Source organism: Geotrypetes seraphini, chromosome 6, assembly GCF_902459505.1.
Source record: "Geotrypetes seraphini chromosome 6, aGeoSer1.1, whole genome shotgun sequence".
Lineage (NCBI taxonomy): Eukaryota > Metazoa > Chordata > Amphibia > Gymnophiona > Dermophiidae > Geotrypetes > Geotrypetes seraphini.
Genome location: NC_047089.1, coordinates 211,360,954 through 211,384,818, shown reverse-complemented (window position 1 = coordinate 211,384,818; position 23,865 = coordinate 211,360,954). Strand labels below are relative to the sequence as shown.

General features: G+C 47.6%; 1 protein-coding gene across 4 annotated transcripts in view; it reads left to right on the top strand.

Moving 5' to 3' along the window:
• Nucleotides 1-4,572: 4,572 nt before the first annotated feature.
• The window catches only part of ASH2L (ASH2 like, histone lysine methyltransferase complex subunit), an 83,116-nt gene continuing 63,823 nt past the window's right edge, over nt 4,573-23,865 (top strand). Inside the window, exons 1-2 of one of the 4 annotated variants that reach the window (XM_033947912.1) lie at nt 4,573-4,771; nt 5,077-5,143. In XM_033947912.1, coding sequence (XP_033803803.1) covers nt 4,644-4,771; nt 5,077-5,143 — 195 coding nt within the window. In that variant the 5' untranslated portion in view covers nt 4,573-4,643. The remainder of the gene's footprint in view (nt 4,772-5,076; nt 5,144-23,865) is intronic. The other 3 variants (XM_033947910.1, XM_033947909.1, XM_033947911.1) reach the window with 3 other exon arrangements.

Here is a 23,865-nt window from a genome sequence, read left to right as displayed (position 1 = left end):
TAACCTTTAAAAAAAAAAAAAAAAAGTTTTGTTGATTTGTTCATAAGACATCTTGTGAAATAAATGCACATTTCTTAAAAACGCTCTTTAGTAGCCTTGTCTGTTCTGTTTTTTAATGGCAATGTAGATTTGTATGCATGCATGGACATACAGCAGCTAAAATTAGGGTCTGATGCCAGCTAACAGTGTCCTCTAGTGGTTAAATATTTTACTTCTTCGGCCTTCCCTTTTCCAGAAAATTATTCAGTCATGCATCTACTGTAACGGCTTATGGCTGAATAAGGTCATCTGATCCAAAAGAATATCTTTGGCTGATCCAAACTAAATAATGTTTTTGCTCCCAAACTTAGATAGTCACTATTTTTCATTAAACTCCAGCAAAAACGATGAAGAAGTGGAACCATTTTAGGACACTCAAAGTTACAGGGAAATACTTTTAAAACCAATAGGAAGAATTATTTTTTCACTCAGAGAATAGTTAAGCGGTTAATGTAGCTAGTTTTAAGAAAGGTTTGGACAAGTTCCTGGAGGAAAAGTCCATAGTCTGCTATTGAGACAGACATGGGAGAAGCCACTGCTTGCCCTGGATCGATAGCATTGAATGTTGCTACTCTTTGGGTTTTTGCCAGGTACTAGTGATCTGGATTTACCACCATGAAAATGGGCTACTGGGCTATATGGACCATTGGTCTGACCCAGTAAGACTATTCTTATGTAAAGATCAGTCAGGGTCTATAGCATTGCATCAGGAATAAAATTAAGTGAACCATATGAATCTGTGATCTTTATCTGATATTGTCTTTTGATTCTATTTTAATTATTTATTTATTTATCACCTTTTAGAAAAAAATTCACCAAAGTTGGTGTACAGCAAGAATAACCCCAACACAGGCATTATACAATTGCAGCAGTACAACATACTCAAATAATTATGCACATTATGCATAGTATGCTATTAACTAAGGACCCTTTAACTAAGCTGTGCTAAAAGGTAGCTTACTTTATGACTAGTGTATGGGTTCCCCATGTACTGAGGTCACTTTTGCCATCTCTTCTACGAAACCACGTTAGCGGTTTTTAGCAGAGAGCTGCGCTGAATGGCCCACGCTGCTCCCGACATTCATTGAGTTCCTATGAGCGTCGGGAGCAGCACAGGCCATTCATTGCGGCTCCCCACGCTAGAAACCGCTAGCGCGGTTTCGTAGACAAAGGGGTTAGTGTGGCTATAAAATGGCTGTATTTCATATTTCCCCCATTAATGGCTATTCACTATTTTCCCAATTACTACATGGCCATTAGTGCAGAAGCCCTTACCAACATCTATTTTCTAGGCCAGTGTTTCTCAACACGTGGTACGCATACCCTTGGGGGTACGCGGGCCACTTGTTGGGGGTGCGCGGCATGGCTGCCGCTGCCAGGGATCCCTCCCTGCCCACCCACTGCTGAATACATTTCCGGGGATCCCTCCCTGTCCGCCCGCTGCTGAAGTCACTGCCGGTGATCCCTCCCTGCCTGTCTGAATGCCCACCGCACCACCCCCGAAGCCATCCCTGTTACTTTTTCGGAGCAGGACTCGTTCCATCCTCTTCCAGCAGCAACTCCGTGCAGGGACGTAGGCAGCAACTCACACGCTGCGTAGCTGACCCGCAACCTTCTCTCCGATGTGAACAGGTTGTTTGTGGACTACTCCGCCAAGGCATCTCTCTGCCGCATCATCAGAGGGAAGGCCCCAGCAGCGCAGACTACAGGCAACCTGTTCAGAGCACTGCTTCTAACAGCCCAATCACTGCTGCTGCTTTAGGAGGCAGCCATCATGGACCGCATGTGGTCCACCAGGTACTATTTTAAGGCACTCGGTATGTTACCATTGTTCTGGAACGTTGCCCGCCTCACTGCTGTAACCTCACATAAGCGCTTTCCTACATCTATACGCGATTGTGAGGTGGAGTGGACAATCACATACAGACGCAGGAAAGCGCATGTGTGAGGTTACAGCAGTGAGGTGGGCAACCTTCCAGAACGTAAGGTAACCATTGGAGGCAGTGCAGCTTGTGCGTGTGTACGTAATCTTGTAAACTCTCGCAAAATTCGGCACCTCTCCTGGCGGTAACTGCTTGATATAAGATGGCAGTTGTGTCCGGTGCTGGAGGAGGTGAGAGCTGACGGCAGTTGCAGACGCGACCACTGGTCACTTAAGGCACAAGTTTTCCAGGCACAAGTCGGATATTAATTCTCCCCTCTACAAAAAAGCCTAGAGGACTACACCAAAATCTTGCCTCTTACAGTTGATACTTCAGATTAGAATCTATATCACAATTTTGCATGAGTTAAAAAACTCTTTATAGTTTATAAATCTTTCCTTAATTGCTTCTGATAATTTCAGCTGTACATAGCTGAAAGCAGCGCAACATGCAGAAAGTGAAAAACTATCTAAACTTCACTTTCTGCATGTTGCACTGCTTTCAGCTGTCTATAGCTGAAATTATCAGAAGCAATTAAGGAAAGATTTATAAACTATAACGAGTTTTACCTCATGCAAAGTTGTTATTTCTTTAATAAGACATTAACTATTTTTTTCTGCGACCCTCCAAGTACCTACACATCCAAAATGTGGCCCTGCAAAGTTTGAGTTTGAGACCGCTGCCTAGCACTACTAAACTTTAAAATAAAATCATTTTTCCTACCTTGTCTGGTGATTTCATGAGTCTCTGGTTGCACTTTCTTCTTCTGACTGTGCATCCAATCTTTCTTCCCTTCTTTTAGCCTGTATGCTTCCTCTCCTCCTGACCTCATTCCCCCCCCCAAAACGTTTTCTTCTTCTCTCCCTGCCCTCTCTTTCTTTCTCTCTTCATGCCCCCTTTCTTTTTTCTGTTTCTCTTCTTTTCTTCTGTCTCCCTGCCTGCCCTCTTTCTCCCTCCCTGCTCTCCCCCAAGCCACTGCCACTGCCATCGGATAACAGGCCCCCAAAGCCGCCCGCCGCCAGCCAAGCTCTCCTTGCTTCGGGCCCACCAGCATTCCTCTCCCCGACGTCAATTTTGCCGTTGGAGAGGAAGTTCCGCTGGCCAGAACTTCCTCTCCGACGGCAGAATTGACGTCGGGGAGAGGAAGGCTGATCGGCCCAAGATCGACCTATTGGGAGAAATGCTGCCAGGTCCTGCCTTTGAGGAAACAGAAAGTAGGCAGGACCTGGCAGCAAGAAGAGCAAATCGCAAGCTTCACTGACCTGTCTTCCGCTTTAGCCCGCAAATGGGGCTCTAACATGTGCGTGCCGGCTTCCCTTCTCTCCCCCCCCCCCCCCCCCCGGACATAACTTTCGGTTTCAGAGGGAAGAGAAGGGAAGCCGGTACAAGCACATGTTAGCCCCCGGAGCATAAATTCTCCAAGCCAGTTTTTTTTTCTTAAATGTTGAGCAGCAGAGGCAGCAGCAGAATTCAGGAGCAGGCCAGTCAGGAGGGGAAAAAAGAGAAGGGAAGAAGGGAACCCGCTCTGCGATCGACTGGGGTCGCCTGAGCGAGCGACCTGTCGATCGCGATCGACGTGTTGGGCACCCCTGGTCTAGAGCAAGGGTGTCAAACTCAATCACATAAAGGGCCGAAATCTAAAACACAGGCTAAGTTGTGGGCCAAATTTTTTATTAAGATACTTAGGGCTCCTTTTACTATGCTGCGATAGCGTTTTTAGCACACGCAAATTTTAGCACGTGCTAAACCCACGCTACGCGGCTAGAACTAACACCAGCTTAATGCTGGCGTTAAGGTCTAGTGCGTGCGCTAAACTCGCGTTACGCGGCTAGAACTAATGCCAGCTCAATGCTGGTGTTAAGGTCTGGCGCGTGCGCGCTAAAACTGCTATCACAGCTTAGTAAAATGAGCCCTTAGTTTTAGTAAAAGTATATATCCTTCCTCACCTTCAGACACCTGTGGCGAAAGTCAGGCACTTGTGTGGAGCGCCTTGCTCCAACCTAGCTTTTACACTGGGACTGGGCTTTTCTGCCTGCAAATACTGAGGCAGTGTGGGCAGCGCGTTCAGGCACTTAAAGCGTCACTGGGGCTGCACAGTCAGGCGCTTAAATGCAGCAGTCACCATGGGCCACATAAAACGGCCAGGCGGGCCGTGGCCTTGTATTTGATGTGTGCTCTAGGGTTAGAGTAGCTATCTGCGAGTCTAACGTTTTGGGTTCAAGACCTGGATAAGCCAAAGAAAAATAAATTTTCTTGCCGCTGCTGCGGGGTAAAACACAGGCCTTTCTTAGATGATGTGTTTCCTCAAATTAATTATTATTAGTAGCATTAGTGTTAAGACAGCACAGATCCGTGGGGTAATAAGCGGTGGAATGAACTAAAAGGTGGGCCTGCAGTAATGAAATCTGAAACCGGACCTGTCAATAAACGACGGAAGATTTTTAAGGACGTGCGGGTTTAGATCCGCATTTAACCCCTTCCCCTACGGACTAAGGGGCGTGGGGAAGCTGTCACGTGCCTCCTCGTGTTACGCGAACGTCCCCTGATATCAACTTTTTTTTTCCATGCTCTATCGCTCCTCCCAGTCATAGGCGCAACTACCATGCGCACGCGTACTCCGTTCTCGCGCGAAATTCAGAGCGAGGCAAAGTGTCTCGCGAGACTGGAAGTTAAAAAAAAAAGATGGCGGCGCTTGTAACTGGCTCGGGAACCCCACCGGCAGCTGGAGTGACCGAGGAAGGAAACAGAGAACCAGTAGCAGCAGAGTCTGTAGCGGTACAAGAGGTGACAGCGGTGGAATCCGAGAGCGGGTAAGAGGGGAGGAAGACAAAGAGGAGGCTATGAGGGATGCGAGAAGGAAGAGGAGCAGTGGTGGTGGAGGTAGAAGCTTGTATGAGGGCCGTGCTTATGGGAGGGGAAGGGTTGTAATGGGTAGAGGGGTATTTGAAGTCCGTCCTGACGGTGGGAGTAGAGAAGAGCGTGAGGTTCATGCTGATGGCCTCGGCATAGGTTGGAGTGGAGAAGCTGTATATTTGGACAGAACGTTACTGTATAACAATAATGATAAGACTTAATCATCTTAAACTCGGGTTTAAAGAGTGCTTGTCTGCAACAGGGATGCTGCTGTAGTTGATGTGGCAACTGGCTTGGATACCGAATCATCTAATGAGAAAGATATTGTGGTATGTATTGCTGATTTTTTGTTTTGGTTTAGTCCACAACAACTGATCTCTAGAACTGTTAATCACTAACCCTTAACTTTGTTAATTGTACTCAAATCTGTAGCATCTTTTAATCATTGTAAACCGCATAGAACTTCATGGTCCTGAGGTATATAAACTGTTATTATTATTATTTACCCCTTAGTTAGGGTTGGCATAGTACTTGTAAGACTGTGTGATTATAGAGATTATTCAGACTGAGAGGGTTGGGGGTTTTTTTCCCTTGAATCCTATGACTTTTAAATCATTGTTCTCATTATGGATTATAATGAAAAGTAATGTGGTCATCTCCATAAATCATCAACTGCTGGCAGCAAAAACCGTGCCTCACTTATTCTTTGAAATCTCTTCTTTCACTTCAATTGGTGATGAAGAGGTTGTCTACTTGTAAAATAGAAGTATTTTGTGAGCACTCATTGATACAATTTAAAGTAACATACAGTGATAGAATTTCTGATTATTTTTGTGTGTGTATTCTCCAATTATAATTCACCATCAAATACTGCTGCTGCTGCTATTACTACTATTTATCATTTATATATCGCTGAAAGGTGTATGCAGCACTGTATATTTTAGTAGTGTAACACAGGTGAGTCAAATCCACAACCACAAAATGCACACACAAAGGAGTGGAGATGTCCAAAGAAGACTGGTGAACTCAAATATATTTCATGAACATCCTTTATTTCTTCAAAAAATAATTTAACGACTCGACATGTACATGTTTAGGCCAGAATGGCCTGCCTCAGGAGTCTACAATCATAGATATACGTGTTAGTAACAAGAATAATTCATTAACAGAAAGGTAAACAAATTCTATTAGTTAAAAATGAACATACACCATTTATAGAGACAACATAAACATTTTGTTAAGGCAGAAAAGAAATAAATACGTCAAGAAAAAGCAAAACAAAAGATACACATAATCATGAAATTTCATTAAAAATGCATCATATTTTAACATATAAAATCATTAAAAAGACACACAGACAAATGAATGCTGTCACAATAAGAGACACCCCTGTCGATACATGTATAAATGTAAAAATAATAAAAAAGCGACACAGGTTCATAGCAAATTCATTGTGAACATTATATAAATGTAAAAATAACAATAAAAAAGCAACACAAGTTCATAGCAAATTCATTGTGAGCATTATATAAACGTAAAAATACTAAAGCTAAAGCAGCACCAACATCAAGATACAATGAATCCTAACTAATGTGTAAAACACTTATTAAAAAGTTTAATAAAAAATCATAATAGAAATATAAAAGTATGTGTTCAAACCTCCATTTCATAAGCAATGGGTGATGAACTGCCACCCCTTCATGAATTAATCAAGGGGATAAAATCATATAGCATTATGCAGAACTGTAAAATCCACAAATTCATTTTTAAAAGGCTTATGGTAATACAAGATGAAGAAAAAAAAAAAATATATATATATATATATATTTATTTATTTACAAAAAGTGCATAAAAACATGATAGCTTTACATAAAACATAGACTAACCAGAGATAATAAAATGCATGCACATACCTTGCAAATAGCGCAGTGAAATAAGGAAACAGGTTCACATAAAGATGTTTATTTAATCATCCATTGACAGCTAAAACAGCTAAACAAAACGCAAACATTACATTAAAAAATTAGAAAAAATGGATGCAAATCAGCCAAACACGATAGACGAGCAGACAGTGACCATCTATTATTAGAATTTGAAAAGATAAAATGGGAACCAACCGACCAATTTCTAACGCCGAAACTGACTGTTAAAAAGCCTTAACGGACAGAACAGATCTGCCATGCATAGCAAGTCGGGTCCGTACACAAAGGATGAAATTTCTTAATAATGAAATTAGTCCCATAAAAAGAAGTGTTCCAGCAAATATGAAAGATAAACTTTAAAAGCCAATAGGGATTCTAAACAGACAAATCAAGCGTAAAAAAGTGCTAAAAAAAAAAGAAGCTGGTCGCTACCATCTAAAGCGCCAATTGAAAAGAAGGAAGGTGGCTAAAAACGAATTTAACTTACTTAGATCTGTACTTGAAAGCTCTGTACTGGAAACTGAAGTACCATTCTTTGCAAAAGCATTCAAAAGAAAAAAAATGCCGCTAAAAGTGCCAGATTAAATATGTAAACGTTGGAACGTGATGACGTATCCATTGAAAAAATAAGTCACATGATGGTGCCATAAAACAAATGCTGAAATTAAACCAACTAAATAAGTAAAAAATAAATAAAGATAAAACAAAAACTCAAAAAAGAACGATAAAAAAAGAAGGAACCAAACGGAAACAGGTGAACAAAAACGTCATAACGCCGTCTAAAGTACGGCGTAAAGACGAGTGAATAAAACGTCATGAATGCTACATAAAGACATGACTCATCTAAACAAACAAAGATGAATACTAAACAAATAACTAAAAAAGTAAAATATACGCACAGTGCCATAAACTTTATTAAAACTTTACGAACGGGGAAAGCGTCTCGGGGGTCTCGGTGGGAGAAACGCTAGCCACCAGTGACCATAACATGGTATGGTTTAACCTTAAGAAAGGCTTCCCTAGGTCACAAACAAAAACAAGGGTACTCAATTTCCGGGGCACCGACTTCGCACGCATGGGAGATTTCGTCCATCAGACGCTCCAGGTTCAAGAAGTAACTGATAATGTGGAAGCTATGTGGTCAACCTTGAAATCGACCCTTCATGAGGCAACTAAACGCTCCGAATGGAGGAAGAGCTAGCACGGAAAATTAAGAAAGGGGATAAATCTTTCTTCAGCTATATTAGCGACAGAAAAAGAAACAAAGATGGGATAGTACGCCTGAAGCAATCGGACGGTAACTTTGCAGAATCAGACTCTGTGAAGGCAGAATTACTAAACCAATACTTCTGTTCAGCGTTCACCCGCGAAGCGCCGGGAGCTGGTCCACAGCTGCAGACGGGAGATAACCGGAAAGACCCGTTTCAGGATTTCGAATTTACGCCCAGTAGTGTCTACGGCGAACTTTTAAGACTCAAAGTAAACAAAGCCATGGGACCAGATAACCTACACCCCAGATTGCTCAGGGAGTTAAGGGAAGTCCTGGCAGAACCATTATCTGTTCTTTTCAATCTTTCCCTAAGCACAGGAAGGGTCCCATTAGACTGGAAAACAGCCAACGTAATCCCACTCCACAAAAAGGGCTGCAGGACAGAGACAGCAAACTACAGACCAGTGAGTCTCACGTCTATAGTGTGTAAACTCATGGAAACACTGATCAAACAGAATATTGACACAATCCTAGATGAAGAAAAACTGCGTGATCCACACCAACACGGGTTCACCCGGGGTAGATCCTGCCAATCTAATCTGATTGGCTTTTTTGACTGGGTTACCAGACAACTGGACGCCGGAGAGTCACTGGACGTGGTATACTTGGACTTCAGTAAAGCATTTGATAGCGTCCCTCATCGAAGATTACTGAACAAGCTGAAATCGATGGGATTAGGAGACATTCTAACTACATGGGTTGGGGATTGGCTGAGCGGTAGACTACAGAGGGTAGTGGTAAACAGTACCCCATCCAAAGCATCGGACGTGATCAGTGGAGTGCCGCAAGGATCGGTCCTGGGTCTGATCCTATTCAATTTATTCATAAGAGATATGACGAAAGGACTTAGAGGAAGGGTATCACTGTTCGCCGACGATGCCAAACTTTGCAACATAGTAGGCAGATGCGTATTACCTGATAATATGACACACGACCTACTGCTGCTGGAACAATGGTCAAAAACTTGGCAGCTAGGCTTCAATGCTAAAAAATGCAAGATAATGCACTTGGGCAGGAGAAACCCCCGTAGAACTTATGTACTAAATGGTGAGACCTTGGTTAGAACTACGGCGGAACGCGATCTAGGAGTGATCATTAGCGAGGATATGAAGGTTGCCAATCAAGTGGAGAAGGCTTCCTCCAGGGCAAGACAAATGATGGGGTGTATCCGTAGAGGTTTCGTCAGCAGGAGACCTGAGGTTCTGATGCCGTTGTACAGAGCCATGGTGAGGCCTCACTTAGAGTACTGTGTTCAGTTTTGGAGCCCACACTACCGAAAGGACGTGCTGAGGATCGAGTCGGTTCAACGAACGGCCACCAGGATGGTCATGGGGCTCAAGGATCTCACGTATGAAGAAAGACTAAAGAAGTTGCGGCTGTACTCACTTGAGGAAAGAAGAGAACGGGGAGATATGATTGAAACGTATAAGTACATCACGGGACGCATCGAGTCAGAAGATGATATCTTCTGGCTCATGGGACCCTCAACCACCAGAGGGCATCCGCTGAAAATCAGGGGAGGGAAGTTTCATGGCGATCCCAGGAAGTACTTCTTCACCGAAAGAGTGGTGGATCATTGGAACAGACTCCCACCCCAGGTGATAAAGGCCAGTAGCGTAACGGATTTTAAGAAAAAATGGGATACTCACATGGGATCTTTAAGGGAGTAAATTCAGGGGGGGGATACTTGGAATGGGCAGACTTGGTGGGCTATAGCCCTTTTCTGCCGCTTTTTCTATGTTTCTATGTTTACATAAAATCGGTAACCAAACAGCAAAGAAAAAAGAAACCCAATGGTTCACTGATGAGGTCTCGTACCTCGTCAAAGAGAAGAAAAGAGCATTTCTCTCATACAAACGCACGGGGGAAAAAGAAGCAAACATTGAATACAGGACAAAGTCTGCAGCGGTCAAAACAGCAGTCAGGGAGGCCAAACTTCAAATGGAAGAAACTCTAGCGAAGAACATTAAGAAAGGGGACAAAACCTTCTTCAGATACATTAGCGACAGGAAAAGAACGCAAACGGGATAGTACGCCTTAGAACGCCACAAGGGAACTATGTGGAAACAGATTCCGATAAGGCCAAACTACTGAATGATTACTTCTGTTCAGTCTTTACATGCGAGACACCAGGGCACGGGCCACGTCTGGAAGCAAAGCAAAGCATGGAAGACCCATTTCAGAATTTTGAGTTCACACCAGCTGATGTTTACAGAGAAATGTCAAGATTCAAGGTGAACAAAGCCATGGGACCGGACAATTTGCACCCAAGAGTGCTCAGAGAGCTATGCGATGTTCTGGCAAAACCGTTAGCCATGCTCTTCAATCTCTCCCTAAGTACGGGGAGAGTCCCCCTGGACTGGAAAACAGCCAACGTTGTTCCTCTGCACAAAAAGGGTTGCAGAACAGAGGCTGCGAATTACAGGCCAGTGAGTCTCACATCAATAGTGTGTAAACTCATGGAAACTTTACTTAAAGGTAAATTGGACACGATATTGGATGAGGGAAATCTGAGGGATCCCTGTCAACATGGATTCACTAGGGGCAGGTCATGCCAATCCAATCTTATCAGCTTCTTTGACTGGGTGACAGGAAAGTTAGACTCGGGAGAGTCTCTGGACATAGTGTACTTGGATTTCAGTAAAGCTTTTGACAGTGTCCCACACCGTAGACTATTAAACAAGATGAAATCGATGGGGTTAGGTGAGAAACTAACTGCATGGGTCAATGATTGGCTGAGTGGAAGACTTCAGAGGGTGGTGGTCAACAGCACCCTCTCTGAGACATCGGAGGTGACTAGCGGAGTGCCGCAAGGATCAGTCCTGGGACCATCCCTTTTCAACATATTCATAAGGGACTTGACCCGGGGGCTTCAGGGTAAAGTAGCACTGTTCGCCGACGACGCCAAACTGTGCAATATAGTAAGTGAAAGCAGTCTCAAGGATAGTATGACGCAGGATCTGATCATGTTGGAAAACTGGTCCTCAACATGGCAGCTGGGCTTTAACGCTAAAAAGTGTAAGGTCATGCATCTCGGCAGCAGAAATCCATGCAGAACATACACCTTGAATGGAGAAGCACTAGCTAGGAATTCAGAAGAACGGGACTTGGGAGTAATCATCAGTGCAGACATGAAGGCTGCCAAACAAGTAGAGAAGGCCTCATCCAAGACAAGGCAAATGATGGGATGTATCAAGAGAAGCTTCGTCAGCCGCAAACCTGAAGTCATAATGCCACTTTACAGAACCATGGTGAGACCTCATCTGGAATACTGTGTGCAATTCTGGAGGCCACATTACCGTAAAGATGTGCTTCGAGCCGAGTCGGTCCAGCGGATGGCCACTAGAATGGTCTCCGGACTCAAGGGTCTCTCATACGAAGAAAGACTGGGCAAATTGCAGCTCTATACTCTAGAGGAGCGCAGGGAAAGGGGTGACATGATTGAGACATTTAAATACGTCACAGGTCGTGTCGAAGTGGAAAACGACATATTTGTTCCCAAGGGACCCTCGGTCACAAGGGGGCACCCGCTTAAACTCAGAGGAGGGAAATTTAGTGGTGACACCAGGAAGTACTTCTTCACAAAAAGGGTGGTGGATCACTGGAACAAACTTCCGGTGCAGGTGATCAAGGCCACCAGCGTGCTCGACTTTAAGAATAAATAGGACATCCACGTGGGATCCCTACAAGGGTCGAGCTAAGGAACTAAGTCATCAGCACTCAGACTTAATGGGGTGGATCAGTAGAGTGGGCAGACTTGATGGGCTGTAGCCCTTTTCTGCCGTCATCTTTCTATGTTTCTAAACCTACAACAGGTGTATAAACATCAATAAGAACAAACATTTTAAAACTTAAAATGCGCATGTTGCCAAAAAGGATCAAAGAGGTTCTATATACCAACTTCTTATAAGGACCAAAGCTATCAAATGTTAGCAAGAAGACTTAAATAAAAGGTCTGAGATCCAGCTCCATATTAAGACCATGTGGTATCTCTGTATTAAATTCAAAGATGATCTGCTGTTCCTCTTTCAATAAAATGATATCTGGGTCTCCCTCTCTCCAACTGATCTTGATAACTTTTAAAACAAAAAAGTTCAAATCATCAATTGAATGCTCCTTCTCATACCAATGTTCAACAATGGGAGCGCTCTGCAGTGTTCTCCCTAGGGGCTTTTAGCCGGGCGGTCTACCCAGGTAATTTAGATGACTGCCCTGCTATCATCCGCTCCTAAATTCTGCTGCTGCCGCCGCTGCTCAACATTAAAAAAAACAAAAACGTTTTGGAGAACTTATGCTCTGGGGCTCTAACGTGTGCGTGCCAGCTTCCCTTTTCTTCCCTCCGAAACCGGAAGTTATGTCCGGTGGGGGGGGGGAGAAGAGAAGGGAAGCCGGCACGCACATGTTAGAGCCCCGAAACATGCGTTCGTGGGCTAAGGCAGGAGACAGATCAGTGAAGCTTACCATTTGCTCTTGTTGCTGCCGGGTCCTGCCTACTTTCTGTTTTCGCGAAGGCAGGACCCGATAGCTTTTCTCCCAATAGGTCGATCTTGGGCCAATCAGCTTTCCTCTCCCCGACATCAATTCTGCCGTTAGAGAGGAAGTTCTGGCCAGTGGAACTTCTCTCCGACGGCAGAATCCCCCTTTTTCAGCCATTGTTAACCTGCGTTGAAAAATGAAGTCCACTTTTCTAGGGGTTTGAAATATGCTCTTTCTAATGAGACTGATTTGAAAGAGTTTCTAAAAGGTATTTTTCTGTAAATGCAGGCTGAAAATACCCTATTTTTGGCCTTTTTACACAAATTAGCAACTTTACACTTAATTTGTAAACTAATGGAAAGAGCTTGGAGGTTGAAATTGTACTTTTGAAAACAACGTTGTACCGAGACATTATGTGCCAAATTTCGCATTTATTACTCAATTATTGTGGGAGCTAAGTAATGTCAAACTTTGACTTTTTTTGGAGCACTAATTTTTTCGGCCAAGTTTACTGTAATTCAGGCATTCAATCAGTGCTCGGCAAAAATTGTTATTGGTAGCAATGAACAGAGCTCAAAAAGTTGTGCAGGGTAGCTAAGTTTCAGTTTTTTTGGAAACACAGCTCGGGAGATATTGTCTCTCAAAGTTGTCAGAATGTCATTGTCGTACTGTATTTCATTGTGGTATGGGGTCAAACAAATGGCTATATCTCCACAAATATTCCACAGGTGAAACTAAAACTTTACCAAAGTTCGTTTGAGACATGGTGGACTCTGCATATGAAGTTTCATCAAAATCTGTGATGGTCATGCAGGGCACTTTCCAAGAATCTGATCACTTGACATGGAATGACCCTTTTTTTAGGTTGTTTATAAGGTATAAGTTTAGACGTAGTGGTGGTCTGGGCATTTAAACAGTTGAACGAAGAGGCAGGCCATTATAAAAAAAAAAAAAAACCCTCCTTTTGGATGTTTTGGGTTTTTTTGATAATGGACATTTCCCCTGCTTCTACTTTCAACGTTTAAGGCCTTAGGCCAAAAGGGGACTTAGATGTTTTTTTTTATTATGCCTCTCCACGTGTATTCGAGCATCTTGACATTTCAAATTTCTATTCTCCTTTGCCAAATGAAATATTTCCAAAACCTGCTGGTGCCTTAATAGCTTAAAAATTAGCGAACGTGGACCTACTTGTGTGTATGATCTCCTAGTAGGAATCCTATGTGCATGCTAGATCTCAATCTGAAACTTTGTTTTAAGTGGCAGTACTTTCGGAAGAAAATTCTCTAAAAAGGCTATTGGGTTACTTTTCTCCTCCCCTTCCAGTAACCCTAAGATTCTTAAATTGCTCCTTCTCTCCCTGTTAAGAGCAATCCTCCAGGTCACGAGTAAGTATTTCAATTTTCTCCCTGTCGAGCTTGAACTGAATTAGTTGTGCCTCATTAACCTCAGTTCTTTTTTCCAATTGCTCTGTTTTCACTTCAATCACTTCCGTTTTCGTATTAAGGGTAGAAACTTCTTCCCCAAGATCCTTCAACTTCCTTGCGTTATCTAAAACGCCGCTGCTGCCCTACCTTGCACCCGCCGAGACTGCCTGCCCTGCTCCTGAAGAGGGCCCACCAACATCGCCTCCTCCTGCCTCTCCCGAACAACATCTTACTGCTGGGCTGGGCGTGTGAGCTTGCTCCGCCCCCAAAACTGCCGGGAGATCCTAAAAACTTTCCCTCAACGGCGTGTGGAGCCATTTTTTGCAGCCGCTGCTGCCCTACCTCGCACCCGCCGAGACTGCCTGCCCTGCTCCTGAAGAGGGCCCGCCGACATCGCCTCCTCCTGCCTCTCCCGAACAACATCTTACTGCTGGGCTGGGCGTGTGAGCTTGCTCCGCCCCCCAAAACTGCCGGGAGATCTTAAAAACTTTCCCTCAACGGCGCGTGGAGCCATTTTTTGCAGCCGCTGCTGCCCTACCTCGCACCCGCCGAGACTGCCTGCCCTGCTCCTGAAGAGGGCCCACCGACATCGCCTCCTCCTGCCTCTCCCGAACAACATCTTACTGCTGGGCTGGGTGTGTGAGCTTGCTCCGCCCCCCCAAAACTGCCGGGAGATCTTAAAAACTTTCCCTCAACGGCGCGTCGCCGTTCGGCGCGCCAGCGAAGGCACACGGCAAAGGCGCGTGCCTTGCGCCTTAGCACGTGCCTTTGCGAAGCGGCCAAGCGGAGCCCAAAGCTACCTCTCCACCCTACACCACCCTCATCCAGCTCTCCAGATCTGACTCCTCAAAACCTGACCAGACAGCCTCGTACCGACGATTGCTTCAAATTTCCAACCTGACCGGGATATTCCAGACCGGCCTAGCAGCTAAGTATTTGCATGACTACCTCCTCTCACCAATCTGCATGCTTTGACAATCACTCTCCCCCCCTGCATGACTTCAACTTCCCAACTGCATGCCCCAATCGCATGCCCTAACCAACCTAAACAACTCTTCACTGTCTTACCTGACCAGAGACAACCCACTCTCACTCCAGCATTGACTCCTCCCAAACCAACCGAAGTCTCAGAAATCTTGACTACTCCATCACTGGACCATCCCTCCACCAGCTAGACCCATCAACCTCCGATCCTCTCCTACCAGTTACTGCAGAATCAATCTCCCCCAACTCCTTACATCTACCTCAACACCCCAGCTCCACCAATCTTCCCCTCCAACCCCAACCCAACCCTTCATCTCCCTCCATCCAAATTCTGCAAGGCCCAACATGCCTAAGTTCACAGGAAAACTGCTAACTCTCCTCCTTCTCTATCTACTCAGCACGAGAAATTGGATCACCAGAACCTTAGCTTATCCCAGGACAAGCATGCATGATATTCTCACATGTGGGTGACGTCATCTACGGAGCCCCAGCGCGGACAGCTTTTCAAGCAAACTTAATTGAAGTTTCAAGTTTGCTATGCTGCACCACGCATGTGCATGCCTTCTTGCCCACTAGAGGGCGCATCCCCACCTCGTGGTCCTCAGTTCAGTCTTTTCCGCGGAGCCAGAAGCCCTGTGGAATTTGTGCTCTTCTATTTTAGCCTTCTGACACCGCGGCTGAGTGTTTCTTTCTCGGTCGCTGTGCTTACTTTGCTTTTTTCTTTGTTTTTGTTTAAGTTTTCGTCGAAAAAAAAACAACAAACAAACGGATTTTTTGTTCGGCTCCGGGGGCTCCTGGTAGCCGCGGCCGCGGGACCTCGTTCGTTCCCGGCCGGTTTTTGTGTCCATGTCCCGTCTCCTGACGGGCTTTAAAAAGTGCACCCGGTGCGATCGACTCCTTTCGATCACCAATCCTCACCGGTGGTGCTTACTTTGTCTGGGTCCTGAGCACCCGACCGACTCCTGCGCTCGGTGCTCTACTTTTCAAAAAAGGGCCCTCCGCCGACGTCGCGCTCGTATGGCGGAGCTCTTTGCTGTGGACCCCGTGGCGGGGAAGGCCTCGGCTTCGGCCCCGGCCTTGACCTCGGCCTCGTCTCCCTCGACCTCGCCCCAACAGCCCGCTTCGTCGACGCCTGTGTCCTCGACCCCGAAGTCGACGAAGGGTAAGTCCTCACTTCCTTCTTCTGTTCCAGCCTCGAAGAAGCCATCCTCGGGCTCATCGACGGGGGCGGGTGGGTCGTCCTCGGCCCCGCCCCAAGCGTCGAAGTCGGGTGCTTGAGACCGAGGTCGCCCTCGAGGGAGCACCCGCCGGCCCCGGATCTACCTGCCATGATGGGGGTGCCGGCCTTTCAGGACTTGCTCCGTGCGCTCATTACCTCGGAGCTGTCCGGTGCCCTCGCGCACCTCCTGCCGCCCTCGGCTGCCCCGACGTCGGCTGCCTCGGTCTTGGTACCCTCGACTTCGGCCCCCGGGGGGGCTTCGGCCTCGGGCCCGACCATGTCCTCGACCTCGGTCGACCAGCCTGAGCAGAGCGTGCGGCCTCGGGACAAGGTGCGGAGGGTTCGGAGAATCTCTTCCTCTTCGTCCTCGTCGAGGTCCTCCCGGGGTTACTCGCCCTTGGGTCGGCCTCGGGCGAAGCGTCGGTCGAGGAAGCCCAAACGTCAACGGGTCTCTCCTCGACGACGCGGTCGCTCCTCGCCGACCGGGGCAGAGACCCTACGGGTCTCCAAGCTCCGCCTCGATAATCCGAGGCTACTCCGTTCCTCCGAGGTTGAGTACTCGAGGGACTCCTCGCCGAGACGGAGGGGGCGTGCATCGGTGCCCCATACCCCGGGGACTTCCCGCAAGGGTTCCTCGGTGCAAGGGCGGTCCCCGACCCCGTCGAGGTCGCTTGGTGCGGCTTCTTGGGGCTCGGGGTCTGGCACGGGTAAGGAACCTCGTTATTCCCGTGAGGCCTCCCCCTCTTTCTTGGCGACGAGGGCTTCTCGGTCTCCCTCTCCCCCTTCGAAGCCCTCCTCCTTTTCGAGATTTGTGCTTGATATGGGGAGGGCTTTGGACCTTGATCTGGCGTCTGGGTCACAATACATAAAAGAATTTTTGGAGGAGCAGGATTTGCCCTCTCCCCCCAGGGAGTCTCCTCGGCTGCCTCTCAACAAGGTTCTCCACCAGACCTTCCTGAGGAACTTGGACTCCCCTCTTACAGTTACAGCGGTTCCATCAAAGATGGAGTCGAAGTACCGCACAGTCCCTTGCAAGGGCTTCGATAAAGCGCAGCTGTCCCACCAGTCGTTGCTGGTGGAGTCGGCGTTGAAGAAGTCCCAACCTTCTAGGGTCTCGGCGGCGGTCCCCCCCCGGGCGGGAGGGACGGACCCTGGACAAGTTTGGTCGTCGCCTCTATTCAAATTCCATGATGGCGGCCAGGGTCCTTAATTACGCATTCACCTTCTCATCCTATTTAAGGCAGATGGTGAAGGCGTTGCCCAGGTATTATGGGGTCATGCCAGATTCCCATAAGGGGGATTTTGGTACCTTTATGGCCAACTTGTCTCAGCTGCGTCTCTATCTTTTTCACGCAGTTTACGATGCGTTTGAGTTGGCCTCGCGTGTTTCCGCCTTTGCGGTGGCGATGCGCCGTCTCGCATGGCTTCGGACCCTGGATATGGACCCGAACTTGCAAGAACGTCTGGCCAATCTTCCATGTGTTGGCTCCGAGTTGTTCGACGAGTCCTTGGAGGCGGCGACCAAATGCTTGTCTGAACATGAGCGCTCTATCGCCTCATTGGTCCGTCCTAAACCCCGCCGCAGAAGCCGTTTAGACCTCCTCCGCAGCGATACCCGCAGAAGTCGACGCCGGCTTTCTCGAGGCCTCCGCCCCGGCGTCCCCCTCAGCAGGGCAGAGCGTCCCAACCAAAGCCTCAGGCGCAAGGGGCGTCTAAACCGGCTCCGTCTTTTTGACGTGATGCACGGTTGGGGGCGGGCCCCCTCCGCACTGTCAAAGGACCCCCTTCCTATCGGGGGCCGATTGCAGGCCTTTCTTCCAGCCTGGGCCGAGATCACGTCGGACGCTTGGGTGCTCTGGATCATCTCCGAGGGTTACTCATTAAACTTCTTAGCCATGCCGCCAGAACGTCCGCCGGGGGCTTCTCTTGGCTGTCGAGCCCAGCTTCCTCTTCTCCTGTCGGAAGCCAGGGCCTTGTTGAGCCTTCGGGCGGTGGAGCCTGTGCCCCCGAACCAAAGGGGACGGGGGTTTTACTCCCGTTACTTTTTGGTCCCGAAGAAGACAGGGGACTTACGCCCCATTCTGGACCTCCGGGGGCTCAACAAGTTCCTTGTCCGGGAGAAGTTTCGTATGTTGTCCCTTCCAGTCCTGTACCCTCTGTTAGACTCGGGGGACTGGATGTGCTCCCTGGACCTGAAGGAAGCATATACTCATGTTCCGGTGCATCCCGCCTTCCACAAGTTCCTCAAGTTCCAGGTGGGGGAGTTGCACCTCCAGTATCGGGTCCTCCCCTTTGGACTGGCTTCGTCCCCTCGAGTCTTCATGAAGTGTATGGTGGTGGTTGCGGCAGCCCTGAGATCTCAGGGGCTGCAGGTGTTTCCCTACCTGGACGATTGGCTGATCAAGGTGTCCTCCAAGGAAGGGGTTATTACAGCGACCCGACAGACTATCATCTTCCTTCAACGTCTGGGGTTCGAAGTAAACTTCCCCAAGTCTCAGTTGTGCCCGACTCAATCCCTTCAGTTTATCGGGGCCGTGCTGGACACGGTTCGCCTTCGTTCGTTCCTCCCCCCGCCGCGGTTGGAGGTCCTGCTTCGCTTGAGTTGCCAGGTTTCGTTGCTGCCCTCAGTTTCGGCGCAGCGCATGATGGTTCTGCTGGGCCACATGGCGTCGACAGTCCATGTCACTCCGTTCGCCCGTTTGCATCTGAGGCTTCCTCAGTGGACCTTGGCCTCCCAGTGGCGTCAGGATCGGGACCCTGTCTCCTCCCCTATCACTGTGACTCCTTCTTTGAGACGCTCACTCCTTTGGTGGACCAACTCGTCCAATCTTTCTGGGGGTTTGCTCTTTCTCGTTCCTCCGCTTCGCAAGGTCCTGACCACGGACTCTTCGGAGTACACGTGGGGAGCTCATCTGGACGGTCTGCAGACTCAGGGTCTATGGTCGGCAGAGGACCGGAGTTGTCACATCAATGTTTTAGAACTTCGTGCCATTTTTCTGGCGGCTCGAGCGTTCTGCCACCTGCTGCGCGATCAGGTGGTCCTTGTGCAGACGGACAACCAGGTGACCATGTATTATGTGAACAAGCAAGGAGGAACGGGCTCTTGGTCCCTGTGCCGGGAAGCCCTGGGCCTTTGGGAATGGGCGGTCTCCCAGAACATCTTCCTGCGGGCGGTTTACATTCAGGGAGAGAAGAATTGTTTGGCCGACAAACTCAGTCGTCTTCTCCAGCCGCACGAGTGGGCGCTAAACTCCCGAGTTCTCCGCGAGGTCTTCGACCGCTGGGGGACTCCTCAGGTGGATCTGTTTGCCTCCCCGGAGACTCGCAAACTGCCCCTCTATTGTTCTCGGATGTACTCCCCGGACCGTCTCGAGGCCGACGCCTTTCTTCTCGACTGGGGAGGGAGGTTCCTTTATGCGTTTCCTCCTTTCCCTCTGATCTTGAGAACGTTGGTTCATCTCAAGGCGTCCAGAGCCACTATGATTCTCATTGCACCTCGTTGGCCTCGTCAGCACTGGTTCTCCCTGCTCCTTCAACTCAGTGCCAGGGAGCCTCTACTTCTGCCTGTTTTTCCCTCTCTGCTGCCTCAGAGTCGGGGTTCACTGTTGCATCCCAATCTTCAGTCATTACATCTGACGGCTTGGTTTCTTTCCCCCTGACTTCGGTTTCTGTTTCTCAGTCGGTCAGGGAGGTGTTGGAAGCCTCGCGCAAGGTCTCGACTCGGCTTTGTTATTCCCAGAAGTGGACCAGATTTTCATCCTGGTGTTCCTCGCACCATCTGGATCCGAGTTCGGTTCCGGTGTCCTTGGTGCTGGAATATTTGTTGCATTTGTCCAAGTCTGGGCTAAAGACGACTTCCATTCGGGTGCATCTCAGTGCTATTGCTGCTTTCCATCGGCATCTCGAGGGACGTTCTCTCTCTCTTCATCCTCTGGTGGTTCGTTTCATGAGAGGTTTAGTGAATGTTAATCCTCCTCTGAAACCTCCTCCTGTGGTTTGGGATCTTAATGTGGTCTTGGCTCAGCTGATGAAACCTCCTTTTGAGCCTATTGACAAGTCTCTTCTTAAGTTTCTCACTTGGAAGGTGATCTTTTTACTTGCGCTCACGTCTGCTCGTCAGATTAGTGAGCTGAAGGCTTTGGTTGCGGACCCGCCCTTTACTGTGTTCCATCATGACAAGGTGGTTCTTCGCACCCATCCTAAATTTTTGCCTAAGGTTGTGTCTGATTTCCACCTCAATCAGTCAATTGTTCTTCCGGTGTTTTTTCCGAAGCCCCATGCTCATCCGGGGGAGGCGGCGCTTCACACGCTTGACTGTAAGAGGGCGTTGGCTTTTTATCTTCAACGCACCAAGTCTCATCGGAAGGTTCCTCAATTGTTTTTGTCCTTTGATCCTAATCGGTTGGGACGTCCTGTTTCCAAGCGCACCTTGTCCAACTGGTTGGCTGCTTGTATTTCTTTTTGCTACGCTCAGACTGGTCTCGCGCTTCACGGTCGGGTAACGGGACATAAGGTCCAAGCGATGGCAGCTTCTGTGGCGTTCCTCTGGTCTACTCCGGTGGAGGATATCTGCAAGGCTGCCACTTGGTCTTCGGTTCATACTTTCACCTCCCACTACTGTCTGGATACGTTATCCAGGAGTGACGGCCGGTTTGGCCAGTCAGTTTTGCGAAATCTGTTTTCCTAAATTGCCATCCTCCCACCTGCCCTTTTTTGGTTGGCTTGGAGGTCACCCACATGTGAGAATATCATGCCTGCTTGTCCTGGGATAAAGCACAGTTACTTACCGTAACAGGTGTTATCCAGGGACAGCAGGCATATATTCTCACAACCCGCCCTCCTCCCCGGGGATGGCTTCTTTGCTGGTTATGGAACTGAGGACCACGAGGTGGGGATGCGCCCTCTAGTGGGCAAGAAGGCATGCACATGCGTGGTGCAGCATAGCAAACTTGAAACTTCAATCAAGTTTGCTTGAAAAGCTGTCCGCGCTGGGGCTCCGTAGATGACGTCACCCACATGTGAGAATATATGCCTGCTGTCCCTGGATAACACCTGTTACGGTAAGTAACTGTGCTATTTGAACCCATCCCCACCTACCTCACCTGGAACAGAACCATCAAACCAGATAAACCACTTCTCCCCTCCAATACCTTCCACGACTACAAGGAATCAGGCCCATTTCCGATCACCGTAATCAACTCCACCTGACACTCTTCTAGACCTAGACCAACACAAAAAAGAAACAGGCTCCTAAAAAATCTACCAAGTACACAGTCCATCACTCCCCCGGAACACCTAACAATTTCGGGTGCCTATCTGAACATCTGCTCGGCTAGAAACAAAGCCCAACTGATCAAGGATTGGCTAGAAGAAACCCACCTCGACATCCTACTCCTCACCAAAACATGGCCAATCTCCGACCAGGACACCATCATCAGAGACCTACTCCCTCTAAACTACAAAATCATTCCATTATCAAGAAACTTTAGAAGAGGAGGCGGCCTAGCAATAATCCTCCGCGACCACTTCCAGTTCCAAATCCTCGATTCTAAATTGACCAACGCCCTGGAAATCCTCTCCTGCAAAATCTCCAAAGCTGACTGTAAAGACAACCTAACTGTTACTCTATTCTACACCCCCCTAGCAAATGGAACCAAGCTAAAGAAGATTTCTACGAATACCTCCTCACAAATTCCGTCTCGGGCACTCACAATCTTCTCGCAGACGATGTCAATCTACACCTTGAACAGGAAGAGAATTCCAACGTGGCCGACCTCCTCTCCTTCCTAACATCCCTAGGTTTCTCTAAACCACCCCCTACAAAAACTCATGACAAAGGCCATCACCTAGATCTGATCTCTTTCCTCCCCAATACCCCTTCAACCCCCAGCATTTCCCTCAAAGAAGTAAACTGGTCCACCACCCCCTGGTCTGACCACCTCCGTTGCAATTTCAAATTACACTGGCTTAAAAAACAAACCAAAAAACAACCAAGAACCATCCACAAAGAAAAAACAAAATGGTCTAGAGGCCTACTTAACCCAGAAGAATTCTGGTCCCACTACAACCCAACATCCATCCCAGATCCTGACCCTAATTTCATCTCAGACTGGAACAATTTCAGCAATAAGACCCTAAACGACATTGCTCCACTGAAACTTTGCAAGACAAAACACCGCTCCTCTGCCAAATGATTTGATGCAGATCTACTTGCCCTCAAACGTGAAGTACGCAAACTGGAAAGAACCTGGTGCAAATCAGGCACAAACACTGACAGACACTCATGGTGAATTAAAGTTACAGAATACAAAAAAATGATCAAAGAAAAGCGCCACAAGCACTACTCCCAATTTATCAACACCCCATCCCTAAACACCAATAAACTCTTCAGACTAGTTAACTCCTTATTTGACACCGTCCCACATAAAAGCTCCCCCACCGATCTACCACCCTCCCCAACAAACCTAGCGGACTACTTCGCCAACAAAATTCTCAACTTGAAAACAATGCTCACAACAACTAGCACTTACCCATATATCCATCCACCCTCTCTAGAAAATGATGGCTCACCGGCTGACATGACCTGGTCTCACTTCAAAAACCCAGACTGGAACCTATTTCTCAAGCTATACTCAAAATATTCCAAATCCAACTGTCTACTAGATAACTGCCCTCCATCCATCATGAAAACTGCCCCCTCCCCTTCAAAGCGGAACTCTTCAATTGGATCACCCTGTGCATGTCAACCGGCCACTTCCCACTGGAACTTGGACACATCCTCGTATCTCCAATAATCAAAAACCCCAAAGAATCTCCCTCTGTAACCTCCAACTACAGACCCATCGCCAATATTCCTCTCTTCCTAAAAATCATGGAAGGACTCGTCAATTACAATCTCACGTCATACCTAGAGAAATTTAACATCCTGCACGACTCCCAGTCTGGATTCCGCACTAATTACAGTACGGAAACCGTTCTAGCCTCAATAACCAATCACCTCCTCCAACTATTCTCACTGGGAAACAGCGCACTGTTACTCCAGTTTGACCTCAGCAGTGCCTTCGACCTAGTAGACCATGACATTCTGATTAGTTGCCTCGACTCCATTGGCATTTCCGGACAAGTACTAACCTGGCTCACAGGCTTCCTAAAAAACCGAACCTACCAAGTCCATAATGACGGAACCTTCTCCCATACATGGAGCAACCCCTGCGGAGTCCCCCAAGGCTTCCCCCTATCTCCGTCACTATTCAATATCTACATGGCATCACTGGGACACATGTTATCGAACCGTAACCTGAAATCCTATATTTACGCAGATGACATTACAATCATCATACCCATCACCTCACTGTCACATGAGACAGAACAATACATCTCAACTGTCCTCACCATGGTAGAAAACTGGACCACACGCTTCAAACTGAAACTTAACCCAGAAAAAACTAAGTTCTTCCTTGCAAGTCCCAACCACAAACTATCGTCCACCACCCTGCAACTTAATGGTTTAACGTATCCAATCAACTCCACTATAAAAATCCTCGGAGTCATCTTGGACCGATGCCTCACTTAAGAAGATCACACTAATACCCAGGTCAAAAAATGCTTTTCCACCCTTTGGAAACTCCGTTCCATCAAACATTACTTTGATTTCCCCACCTTCAGTTTGCTGGTCCAATCCCTAATCCTAAATTCCCTGGATTACTGCAACATCATTTATCTGGGCTCCTACAAGAAAACCATTAAACGACTACGA